The sequence below is a fragment of the Spermophilus citellus genome, assembly GCF_964194105.1.
Source record: "Spermophilus citellus genome assembly, chromosome: 13".
NCBI lineage: Eukaryota > Metazoa > Chordata > Mammalia > Rodentia > Sciuridae > Spermophilus > Spermophilus citellus.
Genome location: NC_138193.1, coordinates 116,736,867 through 116,756,801, shown reverse-complemented (window position 1 = coordinate 116,756,801; position 19,935 = coordinate 116,736,867). Strand labels below are relative to the sequence as shown.

At 44.5% G+C, this 19,935-nt stretch overlaps 1 protein-coding gene across 1 annotated transcript; it reads right to left on the bottom strand.

Moving 5' to 3' along the window:
- Positions 1-17,676: 17,676 nt before the first annotated feature.
- On the bottom strand, positions 17,677-18,863 carry FAM110C (family with sequence similarity 110 member C; the record flags this gene model as incomplete). The annotated part of the gene is made up of 1 exon (XM_081264405.1): positions 17,677-18,863. Exon 1 carries the CDS (start codon positions 18,661-18,663, stop codon positions 17,677-17,679), a length of 987 nt encoding a protein of 328 aa, XP_081120531.1. The 5' UTR covers positions 18,664-18,863.
- Positions 18,864-19,935: the final 1,072 nt, after the last annotated feature.

Here is a 19,935-nt window from a genome sequence, read left to right as displayed (position 1 = left end):
TGAATACAAAAGGCCACAGTGCAAGTATTATTATAGCATAAGAATGCTATTATGTGGATTTTTTAAATATTAGACACCACAAGTTATATACAATATTAAAAAAATGCTAAACAATGGCTATCCTATTAGTATTGAAGGCCAGAGGGTGTCTGTAATAGTTTGAAATGGCATTATATGCTTAATTTATTATTGGTGAAAGATACAAGGCGATGGTAATATCAATTTTAGTTTTAAAAGACATGTCATAGTAGCATTAATGCCACAGGGCAGTTATTATGTGATATTTAAACCTATATTAACAATATCCAATTAGTTATAAAGGCCACAAAGAAGCTACTGTATCAATTATGAATGCTATATTTTGAAGACCATATTAATATAAATTGCCATAAAGCACCAACCACATATATTTTTCATGATAAAATGAGGATTTCTGGTTAGGGAGAGAGGACACATGGAAGCTATTTTGTCAGTTTTTCATCCTATAGTCTGATATCATCTTAGTTTTCAAGGCCACAAGGCCAGGATATATTAATCAGTGATTGAAGATATACTATGGATGTCTAATCTGAATTAAACACCATAAGGTAGTTAATTTGTCAGTTTTTCATGCAGTCCTAAGGATTACATATCACCAGTAAAGGCTGCAAGGCAACAGTTTTTTGTGTTATATTTTGGATAATTCTCACTATCGAAGGCCCTTTGTCAACTACTTTATCACTTTTTCATGTACTGTTTTGAATGACATGTCATAGTAGAGGCCACAAGGCACCTGTTTCATGATTTTTTCATGGTATCATAGGAATAGAATAATGGTACTAAAGGATATAGAGAAGATGTTTCATCAGATTCTGATGGTACAAACTGAATATCAGTATTAAAGGCCAAAATGTATCAATTTACTCACTTTTGAGGCTATAATTTAGATACCTTTTCAGAGTTAAAGTGCAAACGGCAGTTCTTTCATTAGTTTTTGACGCTAAACAATGGCTATCCTATCAGTATTGAAGTCCAGAGGGTGTCTGTAATAGTTTGAAATGCCATTATATGCTTAATTTCTTAATGGTGGAAAACACAGGGTAACTATAATATCAATTTTGGTTTTCAAAGCAGATGTCATAGTAGCATTAATGCCACAGGGCAGTCATTATGTGAGAATTGAAGATCTACATTGATATTCTATTTTTACTACAGGCCTACAGGAAGCAGTTAGGTAACTGTAATCACCCAGTTACCATATTAGCATTAAAGAACATACTATATATATCATGTGATATTTGTGATGCTGTATGAATGAGTATGACATTAGTAACTGAAGACCTCAAGGAACATCACATGGGTTTTCTTTTTAGCACAAGAAACTAGAGGCAGCTGCATTATCAGTTTTTAAAGCTAAAATATGATAGCATATCAGTTTTTAGGGCCACAAGGCAGCAACTTTATCAGTTGGAATGCTATAATGTGGATTGCATATGAGAATTGAAGACCACAGAGCAGCTGTTATATCATTTTAATATACTATAATATGGATGACATCTCAATATGAAAGCCCAACAGGCAGCAATTGTATCAATTTTCAATGTTTTAATATAAATGTCATGTTAGTTTTAAGGCTATAAGGCAGCTATCAGTTTTTGATGCTATAAAATGGATATCCTACCACATTGAAGGGCCACAATGATCTGTTTTATATGCCATTATGTGGCTAATTTATTAATATTAAAAGCCTTAGGGCAGCTGTAATATCAATTTTTGTAATATCAATTTCAATACAGATGTCTAGGAGCATTAATGCCAAGAGCAGTTATTATATAAGAATTGAAGGTCTATGTGAACATTATTACAAAAGGCCTTTAGATAGTGATTATATTAGTAATAAATGCTACCATAGTTAACATATTTGCATTAAAGGCCACACTATATATTATGTTATTTCATGATGCTGTACTATTAATATGACATTAATAACTAAACACCACAGGTATGTAACATGGATTTTGTTTTCAGTACAAAAGATCACAAGGCAGCCACATTATCTTTTTTTAAAGCTACAATATGGATACTGTATCAATGTTGAGGGCCAAAAGGCAATAAGTTTATCCATTTTTGATGTTCTAATGTGGATTATATATGAGTATTGAAGTCCATAGGGCAGCCATAATATCATTTTTACATACCATAATTTGAGTAACATCTCAGTATGAAAGTTCACAAAGCAGATATTTTATTGGTTTTTGATTCTATTCTATGGATATAATATTAGTACTAAAAACCACAGTCCTGTAAATAAATTATCATTTTAGTACAAATGTCTACAAGACATTTCTTTACTTAGATTTGGATGCTATAACATGAATATTATATTCACATTAAAGGCCTGAGGGAAGCTATGGCATTAATTTCAATTGCTTCATATTGATATCAAAGTAATACTACAACCGGATAAGTTATTAAGTTAATTTTACTTGCTAAAATATCAACATTATATCAATATCAAAGCCACAGGGCAGGTATTATATTAGTTTAGATTCTAGTTTGGATATTGTATTAATATTAAAGACCACAGGAGAGCCATAATAATATATTTAGAGGTCACAGTATGAACATCACATTAATACTATAGCCATATTTTAGCTATTACATTAGTTTATGGTACTGTAGTATGGGTGTTATATTAGTATTAAGGGCTACAGGACAGGTAATTTTAGATAGTATAATATGGATATCATATGAGTATAAAGGACAACATTCAGGTATTACATTAGATGCTGTGGTATGGATATTTTATTACTATTTAAAACCATGAAACTATATTATTTTCACTACTATATTATCAATATGATATTAGCTGCAGCTCGACTGTGGGGATGAATGCACTATGAAAATGGGTTCCACATCATCAACCATGTAGCTTGAGCATGCACAACTCGACTAGGGATGAATGTACCATGCAAATGTGTACCAAATTTTGGTGATGAATGCGCTGTACAGATGTGTCCCATGTCATCACCCATGAACCTTGAGGTGAAAAATTTCCATTTGCCAATTATACTTCAATAAAGCTGATGGAGAAAAGTACCATCACCCCACTTTGCATATTGAACTGGCCAATTTTACCTTCAGTCAGCTCCTCTAAGGATGAAGTGGGCCAGGGATGTGGAGGGAGAGAAGTTGAGGTGAAGCCTCCATTTGATATTTATTAAATGTCTACTAAAAATGATACATCTACAAAAAATGATACATCTGCCTAAGGTGGAGAACAATCCTGAAACTGGCAGATCAGGAGAAATTGAGCCTATTTTTGGAAACTTCCTTCTAATCTCAGAGCCTGTGCATAGCACAGAAATGCACACACACAGACACTCATGAACACATGCACATGAACACATGTACACAATTATGCACACACATATTCATACATGCACAAATCACTGATTTCCACACATGCACATATGTATGCTTGAACACACATGAGCACAGGTACACACTGGACATGTGTACATGTGCTACATGTGCCCACAGCTGAACGCACAAACACACATTCATAAGCATGGTGGTCATAATGACTATAACCACAGAGTTGTAGTAAGAATGGGAATGTGTGGGTAAAACATGTGAAGGATCAAAGATCATTAGGTGCCTGTGACTTTGGTGACTTCATGTGGCAGCCACTGTACCTTGTCCCCGAGTGTCTCTCTCTGTCATTAATTGCACAAAACATTCTTAGTAGTCATTCTTGAATGTTCCAGTTTCAAAAATAAGACATCCAAGTGCAGTAGAAATGAACAGCCCCACTGAATGGGAGGAATAAGTCAATTTCTTGTGGGAGCACCTCAGACAAGGCACCTGCAGCATTGCAGGGTGCAGTACAGAAAAGACCCTATGGGGCAGATGCTGTGTTTAGCTATGGGCATCAAATCAGGAGCCCAGCCTCAGGGGGGCAATGCTGATCCTGAGAACTATAATTGTACCTGCCTGGCCTCAGTGGGATCCCAGCCTGAAAAGTGGGGATGCTGTTCCTGGGAGCTGTAATTGTACCAGCTTGCCCTTAGTGGGGTCCCAGCCTGGGGAGGGGTAATGTTATTCCTGAGAGCTGGAATTGTACGGTCCTATGCTCTGAGTGAGAGTCAAAATCTACCACTAGCCCCACCCCAGTATCACTTCCAGATGCCTTTACCCAGAACCTCAGAAGCAGTATAGAGTATTACTCTGACCTTGGGGAGATGCCCAGAATACATCTAAAGGACCTCAGTTGCTGAGAAAAGATGAAACTGAAGGACAGTATGAAAATAACCCAAAACCAGAAATAAGAAGGTCCATAATGGGCAACACCTGGGAATTTCTGAGTGGTGTCATGAGATTTCACAAGATCCAACTGCTGGGACACCTTTCCTCATCTCACAGAAAGGAAAAGGGAAAACCTGCCTGTATCATTTAAGACAACACAGAAACTGGCACACTTGTGTGGAGTGAGGTCAGGAACATGTCCAAGCACTTTCTTACAGAACCAGTAATGGTCGAGAGGCCACATAGCTCCCTTCACCTCTTAAGGTCCCCATACACTTTTGTCAATAAGTTTTGCTAATTAATCAAGATTGAAGACAGAGCTAGAGTTTTAAGTCAGCATTTCTGTGGCAGCATAGCAGGTGTGGTAGCATCTGCCAAACACGTGACCATCCAAGGAGCTGGCTGAAAGTCTTGATTGTCAGCTCTCTTTGGCTGACACAATCATTCACAAGCTGTCTCTCATGAATATGTTTATTAGTGGACTATGCTAATATTTAATACTTAGTCTATTAAAAAGTAAGAAGTCACCTCACAGCTCTTCTGGGTACAACAGGATGAATTTCTGGCATCATATGTCTTATGGTTTAGTGTGAGACAATGCAAGAAAGCTCAGAGGTGAGATGATTGGTTTGTGAGCCTTAACCTCATCAGTGCACTGATCATTTGAATGGATTAATAGGGTGTTAATTGTAGGCAGGTGTGGTGTGGCTAGAGGAGGTGGGTCCCTGGGAGTTTATATTTTATCCCTGCTGAGCAAAGCTCTCTTGGCCCATTTCCTGAGCTGCTTTCCTCTGATGTGCCCTGCTTCCATTATGTCCTGACTCATCTGAGATCCAGAGCTATGTAGTCGGTCATCTACCCACTGAGACCTCTAATAAACTGAGCTCCTAATAAACTCTTCCTCCTCTACATTGTACTTGTCAGGTCTTTTGGTCATAGCAGTGATAAAATTGACAAAAACAGTTCATTAAATCCTAACATTAAAAGATGTATTCATCCTGCAGTCAGGCAGCTTTATGGAAACGACCTCAGAGATGGTGTTCTGAAACAGCAGGCTTGGTATGAGATTCCTCAGCTGTTCTCCCTCTCTGACTTACTGATTCTTTTTCTCATGTGTTGGGATTGGGAATACAAACTTGTCTGAAAAGCTAAAGAGGCACAGTGAGGAATGATTGGCTTAACAGAAATTATTGTTTACAGATTATAAAATTGTTGAGCAGTGTATGTTATTGAGGGTATGGTTTTGAGACAATAAGATGGTATTTTATATATCAGTTTCCCCATGACCATATTCCATTACCCAGTTCACTAGGTCATGCTGGGGGTCAGATTCACTTGACATTATGAAGCGTCCACATTCTTAGACACTTATTATGATATTAGTTCTAAGAGACAGAGTGGCCCACGAGAAAAGAACTTTCTGCATATTAGGGTGCTCTGGATACTCCAGGCATGCTACACAGTGATGAACTCAGTGCCTCCCTTGCTTCTTTTGGTTCCTGTTCTTTTTAAGTCGGTTTCAGGGTTTCTTTCAGAAAAGCACTGGCAATGCAGAATTCTGCCACAAACCAAAGTTTGTTAAATTTAAACATAAAAGGTGATTAAAGATGTTTTTGTAGAATTGTTTGCTTCACAATCTTACATTTAAGATAAAATGAGAGTAATTAGAATTTTTGTGTTGCAGAGTAGTTTGCAGAATTATATTTTTGATATTCCTTCAGTTCACCTTAAAATGTCATGATAAAGCAAATACATGTATTTGAAATGCATTTGAAATGCAAATGCAAAACTGAAGAAAGAGAGCTTTTTAAATCTGTAGAACATTTGCTTTCTTCCTAAGAATCATACACAGCACAAGCAAATTGGACAATCAGCCTCCCCTACGTGGTAATAGCTGCTGGACTTGAGCAGGCTGGCTCAAGGTTACCACCCACATCCTGGTTCCACAGGGCACTCACTGCACTGGAGGGGTTCTGCAACTACAGTGGACTTCTGTGCCATAGTGAGGACCATGCATACTTGTTAAAGCAAATGAACACTGGCATAGCAATCTAACTTTCACTGACTACTTGGAGAGAGGGGATGAGCATGAACCTGCCAAGAATGACAGCCAGAGACCACCCATGCCCAGCAGGGCTGTGGGAGGAAGGAGCAGAGGTGTCTTGAGTGTTGTCCTATGCCTTGGAGCAGCATGTCACCTTAGAGTACCTGGTTCAAGAGCAGCTCTTCTTCTCTTCTGAACTCAATCTCAAAGTGGCCCCAGCCCACTTGGGAGAAGCCCTTACAACCTAAGAGGTCCCACCCCTTAATACTGTCACAGCTACTATTAAGTTTCTCATGGGATTTGGAGGGGACACATCTTCAGACCACAACAGAAGCCACTAATGAGAAGAGATGTGTGATGTTGGCATGGCTCTTTGGAGATAAAGGAGGCTCAGACAGGTTCTGGGACACAGTGCAAACCAGAGGAGGCTGCAGTGCTAAGAACTAGATGCCTGGGGTGCCGTGTCTTGGGAAAGAGATGGCACAGAGCACAGGGGAGGTGAGCCCTTGTCAGAGGCAGAGTCAGCATCTAACTCAAAAGGGAGGAGTCTGCTCCCAGATGCAGAGGAAGTATATAAGCAGCACTATGCTGGTTCCAGGAGAGTCTACAGGCTAGGAGCTTCATGTCGCCAGAAGCTGGCTACCTGTAAATATTGCCTGTATCTGTTTTAAGACAACTACACTTATGTTTCCTTCTGACAATTGCAAAGTTTTGCTCTGAACATTAAAGATACATAGTTTGGTTTTAAAACTGCATTTACAGAACCAGTTCTACATGGTAGCTACTGAGGTGGCTCCTTCAGAAGAAGACCAGGGAGGGGACTCTGTGACATTCAGTGCACAAGATGAGGGCCAGCAAGTGTGGGTGGGAGTTTCTGCCTCTTATTGGCCATTAACTGTAAAGGTCATGGCCCTCACAAGGCCTCAGTTTGCTCATCTGCGAATTAGTAATCTTGAAAGCTTTCCAACATTTTACAGATTCTCTGTGACTTCTGGAGTTGTACCAAGTGGACCTTGAGGAGAAAAAAAAATATACCGACAACCAGCACCTAATTTTTTAATACAGAGATTTTTAAAGCTGCTCCTACCTGAAAGGTACCCCCCTTTGAATTCCCAGACCTCTTGGTTTGAGGTCACCATTACCTCACAACATCCATTTGCAAAAGCAAGTGCCAGTTGTATCTCTCAACACCAACAATTTACAAGGAAGGTGTTTTTATCAAGTGTCATCCTGCAGAGGCAAGGGAGACCCCTTGGAGGGTGCCACAGACTAACTCTGGAATTAGCTCTCTGGTAATTTCACATGAAACCACATGATGCCTCTTATCTCCTCTGTAGCGTTCTCTAGCATCTGTGTTTATGTGTATAGCAGAGGTGTAGCCAGCCTCTCTTATCCTGAACCAACAGATGTGTAGTAGAGGGCACCCAGGGCAGGACACCACGGTGTACACTGCTTACCTTTCCTAAGCATAAGTACTACTGTGTTCCCACTGCTCTGGAGGTGTACGGCCTGACTTCTATGAGCGCGTGGAAGCCTGCGATTCTTTCCCTGCTTCTGCCTATGGTCTGTGCAGGTGAGACTCTTATCTTACCATGTGCAGAGACTCAGGCAATTCATTGACTCCAGGCAGTGGAAGGTGCTTTGAAGCCTGTGACTTACTAATAACAATGGTATTCATTGTCTTTATTCTTGTTTTGTAACTTACTCTAAACAGAAAAAAAGGCTTTTTGATTAGAATCATGATTTGTTAGATTAGGAATGAACTTTCTGCCTGAGAGTGAAGTATTAGATGCAAGCTCTCATATAATATTATATACTTTACATTTATATTTAGAAAATCTGAATATTAAAAAATGAGCTAATGGAACCATAAAAACAAAACATACAAAAAATCAGATAAGGGTTGGGGTTGTGGCTCAGTGGTGGAGTGCTTGCCGGGCATGTGTGGGGTACTGGGTTCAAGATATAAATGAATGAATAAAATGAAGGTCCATCAACATCTAAAAATATATATATTAAAAAAATCAGATAAGTATCCTAGAATTGGAGTTGTGAGTGTACAGAGGACTAAGTGCTGCAGCTGTTCACCTTGTGAATGTCAGCCTCACTATGCTGCGTTCCTGAAACCAGCCAGGGCTACAGGCCACTGCCTTTCTCACAAGACCCATCCAAGCCCTCACAAGTATGTTCTGAGCTGCCAGGGACCATCTAGACCTAAAAAGCAGGCACTGGTCTTCCTGCAGCTAAGAGTAGAAAGCTATTTGTAGGTGTGCATGAATCACTGGAATCCTAGCCAAAGCAGTCAGGAGCTAGCATGCCAAAACAGGACAGAACACACACGTGAGTGCACACAGGAACACATCTGCATGTGAGCACAGGCATGCACACATGCATACACCCTGTATAGAATTCCTATGTGCAAGAGGAGCTTTGTTACACAGTGATTAGTAGTGACTCTCAAAGAAATATGCAGGGGTTTTGGACACATAGCTGTAGGAAAACCCAGCACAAGATTAAAACAGATGCCTCAATTCAGCCCACAAACGACTCCATGTCACCAGTCCCTCATGTCCAGAAACTTCCAACACTTGGATCCTAACTTCACTTCAGGGTTACCTCCATCAGGGAGGAAGCACCCTAAGCTTCCCAAATTCAGGGCCAGAGTGAAAATACCAGACGGCACTAACAGTGACAGGTGACTCCAGTGTCTCTGATACAGTCTCCTCAGAGGTGGAATAAAGTGAGGGCAGGAATTTGTCATCAGGATGGGTTAATGGAGACTCCCTCTCACGGCATACAGCAACCCCATTTATCAGAGCCTGAGAAATTTCCCAGGACTTGGTGCAAAAACTTGAAGATCCCTGCATATGGGCCACTGGTGGCCCTACTCATGCCATGCTCCCTGTAACAGTGCTCCAGGAGGAGCAGGGCAGTGGGGAGTATTTGCCTTTCTTCTGGGCCACCATGAGCTGGGCAGCTGTGTGTGCATTGAGCCTCGAAGTCCTCCTAGGAGAGGAGAGGGCTGAACTCTGGAATTTCTAGTTATGACCTATGGGAGGCCATCCTCACACATGATTTGAGTTACCTCCCTGGCTGGGCGAGAGGCGCTTAGGCACAGCTGTGTCAGAGTTTTCCCCACCCTTCTCCAGGTCCGAGGTCTTGTCCATGCAGAGGTGTATCTGGCCACTACCCCGAAGACCCAATCGTTGCCCCTGACCTTGGGATGCTGCCCCCCGTTAACCTTCATTGGATAGGATTTTCCCCGGAATTTTTTGTTCCCCAATAAAATCCACTCCCTGGTGTGTTCTCTCTCTCTCACTAGCCTCTTCAGTAAACCTCACTACTACAACAGATGGCTTGAGGCTGGAGCTAGGAGGAGCCATCCTGGAGCTGGTTTAAAGGTAATTAGAGTCTTGTCTCTTTAATTTAAAACTCCCTAGCGGTTTCTCACGACTCGAACCTTCTTTCATGAAGCCAGTGCAGGTCTTAGGCTAAAATGATCCTCTGCAGTCCTGGTCAAGTGGGTCTCTGCCAGTTAACCAGATGCCCACCTGGGTTCTCTCTTGGTACCTCATGCAGTTTTTCCAGGGGCTGGTGTGAATTCAGGGGAACCCTGGACACATTCCCTCTGCTCTGTGATGCTGCAGTCCTGACTTGCCAAGTATGTAAGGAGAAGACAGGACCCCTGAATCCTGACAGCATTGCCCTGGTGAGCCCCAGCCTGCACCTGCTGTTTACCTCCATGTGTGTCTGAGAGGCTATGCTCAGAAGATAAGGAAAGACCTCACAGGCTGTGAATCACATTGACTCTTACTTCTTTCCCTAAGTTGAAAAGTAGACTCCCTTCAAACCCAAAGGCAGCTGTCAGTGCCTTCCAACAACCTTCTGAGCAAGAAGCTGGCTGTACTGAGGCCAGTGTGTTCTGCTTTCTCTTCTGTTCAAACTTCAAAGCTCAAGATTGATATAAACCTCTCAGAGAAAAAACAAAGCCATTTAAACATCTGCCTGTTCTCTTTCGCTGTTGCTTGGTTTATTTTATATGATGTAGACTTTAAGTCCTATTTATGATTCAGGTAAATTGGCCACCAAATAGAAACCATGAAACCCACTTCAATCTAATGTATGAAATATGATATGTCAAGAGCTTTGTAATGTTGTGAACAACCAATAAAAAAATAATAAAATTTAAAAAAAAGAAACCATGAAGCAGAAGGGCAAAATAAACTCATAATCAGGTTCATAGTACAACTTGCTGCTTCACTAACTCTACTTTATTCCCTTCCTTCTCTGCCAGCCTCCCTTCATTTGTCTTCCTTCCATCATCAACATCCACCTATCTATTATCATCTATCATCCACCCAACATCAATCATCTATTATCCATCATCTATCATCCATCTATCACCCACCCATCATCAATCATTTATCATCCATCCATCATCTATCATCCACCCATCATCAGTCTATCTTTTCTTCCTTTATAACCTATCATCCATCCATCATCTAACATCATCCATACATCATTATCTATCATCAATCCATCCGTCATCATCTAACATTATTCATTTATCCATCCATCCATCATCATCTCTTTCCTTATTGGACACCTGGTCCCCCTGGAACTGAAGCCCCATGATGGCAGGGAGCTGTGTGAAACCCTCATACCTAGTGCAGTGTTGGGCTCCTTGACACATGCATGTAGTGAATTCTCCATTGCCCTCAGTGACATTCCTGACTAAAGTCACTATTGCTCAGGTGTACCATTGTTTTGATACCACAAGGTAAACAGCAAGGATTTGGGTTTAATTAATTTTATAATTTCCTGTTCTGGCACTTATGTAATTAAAAGTCCTACTTAAGCTCAAATTGAACACCTCACAGGGTCTGCTGAAGCCAGAACCCAGTTTTCTCTGTGTCTGAGCCTCTAGTTGATTCTCAATTTCTAAAGAAATTAATATTCTATTTTCACTCAAAGGTGAATCATTATTAATGGCTTAATGTAGCTTCCTCTTAAGAGAGCATTCCAATGTTAGTGACTATTTTGAAGGAGATAACCCAATGATATCAGTTACTCAGAGTCTGAGGCACAGATACAGAGGTGATGAGGGAGGCGGCACACTTGCTGGTGCTTCTGTGACTTGGCCTCGACAGCTGCTCCCTGCTACTCCCAAGGCCAAGCCTACAAGCTGCAGGCTGAGACATTCAATTTCCTACTTGTTTGATATTCAATCTGGAACATGTAAAGATTATGTAAATGTATCTAATTCATCAGTGAACACAAAATGTTCAAACAGCTAGCCACTGTGTGTAACTCTATTGCTTCTTGAAATTTCAAGAGGTAACTGAAAAGTATGACCACTGCTATTAGGTGGCCATGGGGGTGGTGGAGTTCTTCAAGAAAACATGGAGTTGAGGCACTTACTCTCTTTAAGAAGGCCCATCTGTGGGTGCTGGCATAGATTAGACATAGCTGTTGCAAGGCTGGAAAGAAACCCATCTGGCTTGGGCAGTGCAGCAGGAGCAGACAGGCTCCCTTACCTGCCTACCAGCCAATCCACACAAAGCCCAAGACAGCAGGGCTTGCCCTCCCTGAGAAAGCTCAAGAGAACGGTAAAAATTGCCTTTATTTTTATGCCAGATTTCCAGTGGTAATATTAGTAAAACATAAAATCTTTTTAAAGCAAAAGACTGATAAAACAGTACAAGACAAAGTGCTAAATATTCATGTGGCTTTCACTGCAGCTCATCTCCGGAGGCCCAAGGGCCACCTAAGCCAAGACTGGGGTGCTTCCTCTACTGCTGCTGGTAGCCCAGGAGGCAACATTCCAGAAGAAAGGCAGAAACACAGACTGGAGGGATTGTGGATTACAATGAGCACATTCTCCCTTCAGGAAAGTTTGACCTTGCTCACAGATGGAGATGCAAAACATACTTTATTTCTTTAATACAGAGTATATTGCACTCTGGTTGCAAGTGTGTGCAGAAAAGACCTACTAGAAATATCTCCAGCAACTGTGTGGCATGGTGTTTTAGGGCACCATGGGCAGCAAGTATGAACCTTGAACCACTGGGCGTGGCAGAGTCCAATGGCCTGCTGTGACTGCTTGCATGCATGTAGAATGAGGGAGCTGAACAATGTGTGCACACCTGGAGCAGTGCTAGTCTGCAACCACAGAGGAAGAGGTTGAGTTACCTTCCTTGCTCTACCGTCACTGTCTCCCTTCTGACTTTTTATCCCATTATATGCATGCACATTCTTTCATGGACAAATGAAAGCCTCTTGCAGCAGTCCCTGTGGCTCAGCCTTGTGGAATGTAAGTAGATGGAGCAGCAGCTGGACTCTCAGGTGCTCAGCAATAGGGGCAATTCAGGGCTAGGACAGAGTGTCTCCCTGCAGCCACACACCCGCACATGCAGCTGAGGAATGCATCTGGAGGGGTAAGGCAGCCAGGTTGCTTCCTCTGCACTAACACCACCTGCTATCCACTCCCCAGGCCTCCCCTCTGGTATCTGCTTCCAGGATTCACTTCAAGTGAACTCCTCTCTTTCCCATGCCAACACTGAAAGCAAAGATGATTGTGGAAGATGTTGGGGGCTTCAAGTGGAAACCAATTGGTTTCATATTTTTCATCCATTTTATGAAAGGCGAGTGTGACCTCGGCTGTCAGTCACAATCTTTTCTTGAATAATTCTGTTTTTGAAGAGACATATTTTGATAAAATGTGGTAAGCTTTCAAAGAGTTGACTAGGTGACAAATTTTCTTCTGGTTCTCATGGACAGAAGATTCCCTTGAAAGGTTCTGAATCTGTGACCCCTTTTCCCTGAGCACGTTAAGTCAGGGCCCCAGCAGCTCCCATGTATCCGCAGATCCCAGAGTCTCCCCAGTATCAGATCCCATCCCTGCCTGCAAAACATGCTTTCTACAGAGGGAACGATGCCAAATCCAGGTGAGTCCATGGTGTGTGGAGTGTGCATTAGACCAGGCCCTGGGCCATGAAGAGCTCCTATTCCATGGGGTCATGTGCGTGTGGGCCAGATGTCTCTCCCCTGCAGATGAGAATGGGGGCACTTCCTGCATTCTGCTTGGGAATGCCACTTCAGACCCAACAAGAGGACCAAAAGAATCTTCACCAACTCTTAGGAAACTGTCCAGGGACAACTAAGAAAGACCTTTGCTTCTGTATATCTTCTTCTGCATCTTTCCACATGGCTACTACCTAGCAGTAGGGAGTGGTATTGACCCTGTTGTCCTGGAGGGATTCTAAATGTGCTTCCTCACTCATGGAAGAAGACGATCAGTCATGCTGTTTGGGAAAATTCAGTTGGTAGTGAGTGGTGCTTTGTAGTTCAGAGGGAAGCTTTGAAGACCAAGTGTGTCTGCTGTTAGCCACAGCATTGAACCAGAAAGCTTCTTGGTGGTTATAGAACTTTACCTGGACCAACCAGTCAAAAGGAATAAGTAACATGCCACTCATGCTTGAATTTCATGCTTTTCTCCTTTTTGTTTAAAAAGAAATTAAATATTGTAAAAATGCATTGTAGTATCTCTTTGTCACCAAGTCAGTAAAAAACGATACCCTGGACAAATCTCCCATCACCTTTCTACCTCCTCCTCAGCATGCCAACCCTTCTGCAATCAGCAAGCTTTGTCAGCAGGATATTCCATTCCCAGAAAAGCAGTAGTCATGTGTCCTTGAGGCACACTGCACAAATGGTCTGGGGTTTCAAGTCATCCAGAACATCAAGGGGTCCTTTTGTCACTAGGAAGGTCTGTTTCCTGAGTAGTAAAAAAAGAACAAACATAATTAGCTCCTGTCTGCTGAAGAATGTTTGCTGCAAAGCCTGGCCCTGCTGGCTTGGGTTTGTGATATCTCTTCATTTCAAAGCATCTCCTTTTTGTGTTTTAAAGTTGAAAATAAGTTGATAAGACCTCTGTCATCTGGGTTCTCTGTCAGAACAAATCTCCATGTTCCTGCAGGCCTTTTTCTGGACATCTAAAAGTCCTCTGTGCCTCCTACTACTCCTAGTACAGTGAAGACAACTGGTCTAAATGCTGACAAGGCCATGCTGACATTAACCTAAGCTCAGGCCTGGGGGACAAAACAGAGATCAAGGCAGGAGGCCCATTTCATGTTCGAAGGCAAACAGCTCCATGCTTTTCAAGGAGCAGCATCTCTAAGGTGCTGTCCAGGAGACAAGAAAGATGGCCTTATAGCCCTCAGCCACTTTCACCCACACTGTGCTCCTGTAGGGCTTCCTAGAGGAGCAAAGGAAGAAGCAGAGACAGGGTGCCCCTGTCCATTTGTTGGGTGCCACTGTATCTTTCCAATGAAAGATCTAATTCTTCCCACAGGTTCTCAGTGGGCTTCTATGGGTTATCCTTTATCAAAGAGAAATGTGGAGGGGTCTGTAAGGTCTGAAAGTTTTTGTCTTGATATTAAACAATGTTTATCTGTAATTATCCCAAAGGGCAAGTTCCTATTCTATAAGTTTCTAACATAACCAGTAAGTTATATTTTTTTATGCAACAGATGAGAATCAGAAAGATCTAAATTTTGGAAGTAATCAATTTGATGAGTTTAAGAACAGCAGGTAACTAAGAGCCAGGGAATCAAGGAGTAATTCTTATTAACTGTACTCAGAGACACAGAAACTCTGAGAGTACCAGGACTGCCCCTGTGTCCAGGTATAATGGTCCATTACTCGATAGTCCTCAGTGGTCAGAATGTAGACTCTATGAGCCATGTTTCAGTTCTGATATTTTTAAATCTCACATGTAAACATTTTTACCCATGTGACAAGAATGTATAAATTTTTTGTTCTGGATGGAATATATTTATTAAAATTTATAAAGCTCTGTTTGCCAAGGGGGAAACCTCTGTGTAAAATACATTTAAATTATTTACTTATAAAGCATACCTTTCATCTCAATTATTCTAAATTGTTCATGAAATCCCAACATGAGTCTTTTGAGAATTGCAGCACAAGTGTTCTGGCAAACTACAGGAAAGGCAGAGCCCAGCTCCTGGCTACACATCTTGTAGAGCTCAGGGAACTCTTCCAGAGGAGTCACTTGTGTGGAGAAAGCAGGGGCCACCTCAAAGCCCCTGTGCACAGCCCAGCTATGGGCCTCAGGTGCCTTGGCCCCCTGGACACTGCTTCTCAGAGGAAACAAGCCTGGTGGCAGCATGAAGGGGGCTGTGGTGCTGAGCAGTCAGCCACCTGGTGAGCTGGAGGAGGCTCACTCTGCCCAAAGCCCTCCGGGCAGCACTGTACTTTCCAGGAGCACAGCCTGCCTGTGCTTCTGGGGGAGCAAATCTGTGAGTTAAGTGTTGAGCTGGTGATGGCCAGTGCTAGGCAGAAACCAGGATAACTTCTCTTCACTATTTCCCAAATGCTACAGGCAATCAACACACCTCAGCCCTGCTTGCGCAACAACAGCTCAGAAAGCAAGTGACTTGTTCCTCCTTCGAATAAACAGGACGAAGCTGGAGAAAGAAACAGGATGGGTAATGGAAGCGGTGAACCTCTGTCCTACATCCACCCTCCCTGGGTGCTTTCCCACACCAGCCCCACTCTTCCAGTTGCTTCAATGATCTGCCCTTAGCACAGGGGCATGTTCTCACAGCTCAAGTAAACTTCTTATATTTTTCATATGTTCAAGCCTAAAAAGGCTTGGGAAGGTTATTTTGCATATTAAATCCAAGTTCTCTTCAGTGATGGATGTGGGTCTGGAGGGATCAAGGGGCTTCTGTTTTCACATTGTCCTCTTGTCACCTCAGCACAAATAGCCCCCTTCCACCTGCAGCTACCTGGAGAACTCCTTCACAATTGCTTCCTCAACTGTCAATTAAGCAGTACTTGCTTGCTTTCCTTTTTCAGGGTTTGATCTCAAAACATAGATACACAAATTATTGATTTGCAGAAATGAAATGCTAGGACTGGACACCATCTGCCTGCTCCCTTTGTTTCACAGACCAAGAAGGCCTGGACTAAAAACACAGGAGGCACATGGCCACAGAGGCAAGCCCTGAGGACACTCATTGCCAGGTCACATGCCCCAGGACAGCACCTGCTCTGGATGCTCACAGCATCACCATGGCATGTCCCTGTCAGCATCCATTCACTTCAGATCCAAACAACTCAATGGAAAGTACAAGTTACTTCTTTAAGTTTGCTTGCCTATTTACATTCTTTGGGGATTGAGTTTAGAGTAAAATGTCCTCCATGTTCAACAAAACAATGATTCACCTCTGTACTAAGGCCACTTGGAGAAGTTCTTGAGTTTTTCCCTGTCTTCAATACAGGAGAGCTGAGAGCAAGCATTTCTGCGGCAGCCCTCCACAATTCCACAGGCCATTGTTGTGCTTTCAATTAGTATCACAGTGGCAGACAAAATAATGATTTTTTAAAAAGAATTTATAGCAAGCTGTTTGTTATTGAAGGGTGACAGAAAAAAAAAAAGATGTTACTGTATCTAAATCCTTAGTTCTCAAAGAAAACTCTGAAAATGGCTTTCTCTTTGCTATTCCCCAAATGGCACAGGAACTGAGAAGGCAATGGAGAATCAACACATGTCAGCCCCTCCGGCTGAAGAACTGAAGGTTAGACCTATACTACTGGTATTCAAAGGAAATAAATTTATTCTGTTTTATCATCAGAGGCAAATAAACTACAGAATCAAGACAGTTTGGAATGTGAATACTACTTACTAGAATCATAGCAGTTTAAACTCTGATGCAATCTAGTCCAATTCCTCCAGTTCAAAAAACAGAAGCCCTCAAAAAAATTTAAATAAAATTTTACCAAGTAAGGATCTTTCTTGCTAAACCAATGCCAAACTGCTGCAAAGATCCCTTGGAGAGTTCTTTCCAAATAAAGGCCTTCAGGAAGGGGCATGGAAGGTGAGACAGCAGCACCTACCTGGGCTGCAGGTGCACAGGACTTAAAGTAGCTCCACAGCAAGTTTGTCCCAGTGCACATACATACTAGGGCTCTGAGGCTACTTTCAAAGCAGGGGATGATGATTCAGGGGAGTAAAAGTGCTCCCAAGATCTTTTATATTTCTGATTTCCTCTCTTTTAACTCAGTGTGACCTTTCTAGGCAATCAAATTCAGCCCTGGTCTGCCAGCACCTGCATCTGGGCCCTTTGGTCTGGCTGCAGTGATTCCACCAGGAGCCTCTCCATTTCTTTAGGGCCCTTACCAACATAGGGGCTTTATTTTAAGTGAAAGTTATAATTGGATAGCATTCAGTTTAGTCGTACTCAGCAACCTGAACACAGACTCCCGCCCAAGCTTTTTGGGCACGCACCTGAGGTCCTGGTGTCCTTGGACACAGGCCTTCAAGCAGGCCCCTGGCTGGGGGTCTCCTTGGCCTTCTTGCAGGTGTACAGCCACTTAATGATGCGGGCATTCCTCTCGACCACGGAGGTAGTGCTGGGCACCTGCTCTACGAGCTCCTCTTCCTGCAGCCCAACGTTGACCTCGTCGCTGTGCCGAGAGAAGCCACTGTCGGAAGTGGCCACACTTACGCTACGCACCTTGAGGGCAACACAGTCGGACCCTGCGGAGAAGTTGTCCTTCCCAAGAGCCTCTACCACCTCGGGATCCAGGCCGCAGTACAGGAAGAAGGTGTCAAACTCGGCCTTGGCCAGGGAGTAGCGGGAGCTGAGGTCTGACTGCGAGCGCTGAAGCCCCCGACGTCTGGCCACCAGCAGCTCCTTACCAGCACACGAAGCCTGGCCCCCCGGGGTCGCTACTGAAGGCAGGGCGGGGTCCCCGGGCTCTGGGCCCGCGGCATGGACTGGGGCCGCAGGGGCCGCAGGGGCCGCAGTCGCAGCCACCGGGAAAGGCTTTGCGGGTGCGGCCTCCCTGCCGCCGGCAGGGCTCTCCTCCCCCGCCCCGGGCGTTTGGAAGGACTCCCGCGCCTTGTCTTTGCTCGGTCCCTGGAAAAGTTTCTTCACCAGGCCTCCCCTGGGGCCGTCGGTACCCGGCCCTCGGACGAACTCGCATTTCTGCCGGTAGATGACCAGTGAGTCAGGCCTCAGAGACTTCCGCGCGATAACCCTGCGCGCCACCGGCGCGGGGACGCGGGCCGCAGCAGCCGGGTCACAGCGCTGCCCCGCGGGCGTCCCAGGGCTGCGGCCTTCAGAAGCCGGGTCCAGATGGGCCTCTGGCAGGCCTCGAACGTACTTGGCGCGGTCCGCAGCGAGCCTCTCCACCGCGCTCCTGCGCGCCGGCCGCACCGCGTGCGGGTCCGGCAAGGCCTTGGAGTCCGGGGGAGGCGGCTGCTCGCCGGCAGACGCGTCCTGGGCAGGCAGAGCGCGCATCCTCGCAGGGCACAGACCCGCCGGGCTCGCGTCCTCCCGGGTTTCGGCGCCCGTGGGTCCCAGGTCAGTTCCGAAGTCCGCTCGGGGTGGGGAGTGGCGCCGCAGGGTCGGGCCGCTCAGGTCCGGAATTGGGGCGAGTCTGAGTTCGTTTGGGCAGGTGAATCACCCCAGTCCCCGCCCGCTGGCTCCTCCCACCTGCCAGCCACCACCCGCCACCCAGTCCCAGGTCCTAGCCGCCTCCGCCAGGTGTCCCCGCCCCCCATCCTGCAGTGTCCCCGCCCCTGTCGGTCCCCACCTCCTCACCTCTAGCCGGGGACCCCAGCCAGGTGGGCCCTCAGCCTCCGCACCTCCTCTCAGTGTCCGCTCCCTTGTTCTTCCCTAGACTTCTCTCCTCTGACCCAAGCCCAGTCTCTCTTCTACCTTAGCAGGCTGTGGGGAGGGCCAAGCCGTCCCCTGGGGCAGAGATGGGAGGAACCACGCCCTTTCAGCTCCAGGTTTCAGCCAGTTCCTTCCAGTCCCGGAGTCCCTGAGGGCACTGGCGGACAGGGCGTTTCTTGAGAGGGGTTGGGCCAAGGGGACGGGCTCCCTGAGGCAGGTGCCTTGTGTCCTTTGATTTCTTAAAGTGATCTCAGCGTGCTTGGACTCTTGACTGTTTTCCTTAGTTTCTACCAGAGCCCATAGTATCAGAAAAGAAGAGGATACAAAACGAAAGAAAACTTTGGCGGTCAGGGTCAGTCTGTTTGGAGGAACCCAGGACCTTTGGGAAGGACCAGAGGATGGTGAAACTGCGGGCAGTGAGGCCTAGAAGTGCTGAAAGTGTAAGAAAATGTTTCCAAAATTCCATTCTTTTCAGACAATGGACAAAGGACTAAAAATATCTGACAAACAAGTGAAATACAGGTGTTATCTCCTACAGGGGTGTGGCTCTGGGATGCTCCCAGCACTTGGCTGTAGTGCCTGTTCTGCTGCCTTACTGAAACCTGTTTTTAGCACCAGAGGGCACCAGAAGTGGTCTGGCCCCTGGGAGAGAGCAACAGGGGGTGTCCATTGGTCCTGGGGGAAGGGAGAAGCCCAGAACCACACTTCCCAGATAACCCTGCTGGCAAACGTGGCACTTACAGATACAGACAGGGGAGAGAGAGAGTATGAAACAAATCAGAATGTGTTCCAAGGTTGAGGGCTGTGCCTGGAAGGTAGATGTGCCTGGTATCTACTCACCAGACCTGGTGTCCCAGTCAGAGGTTTGGCTGAACCTGACTCCTGTCACTGCCT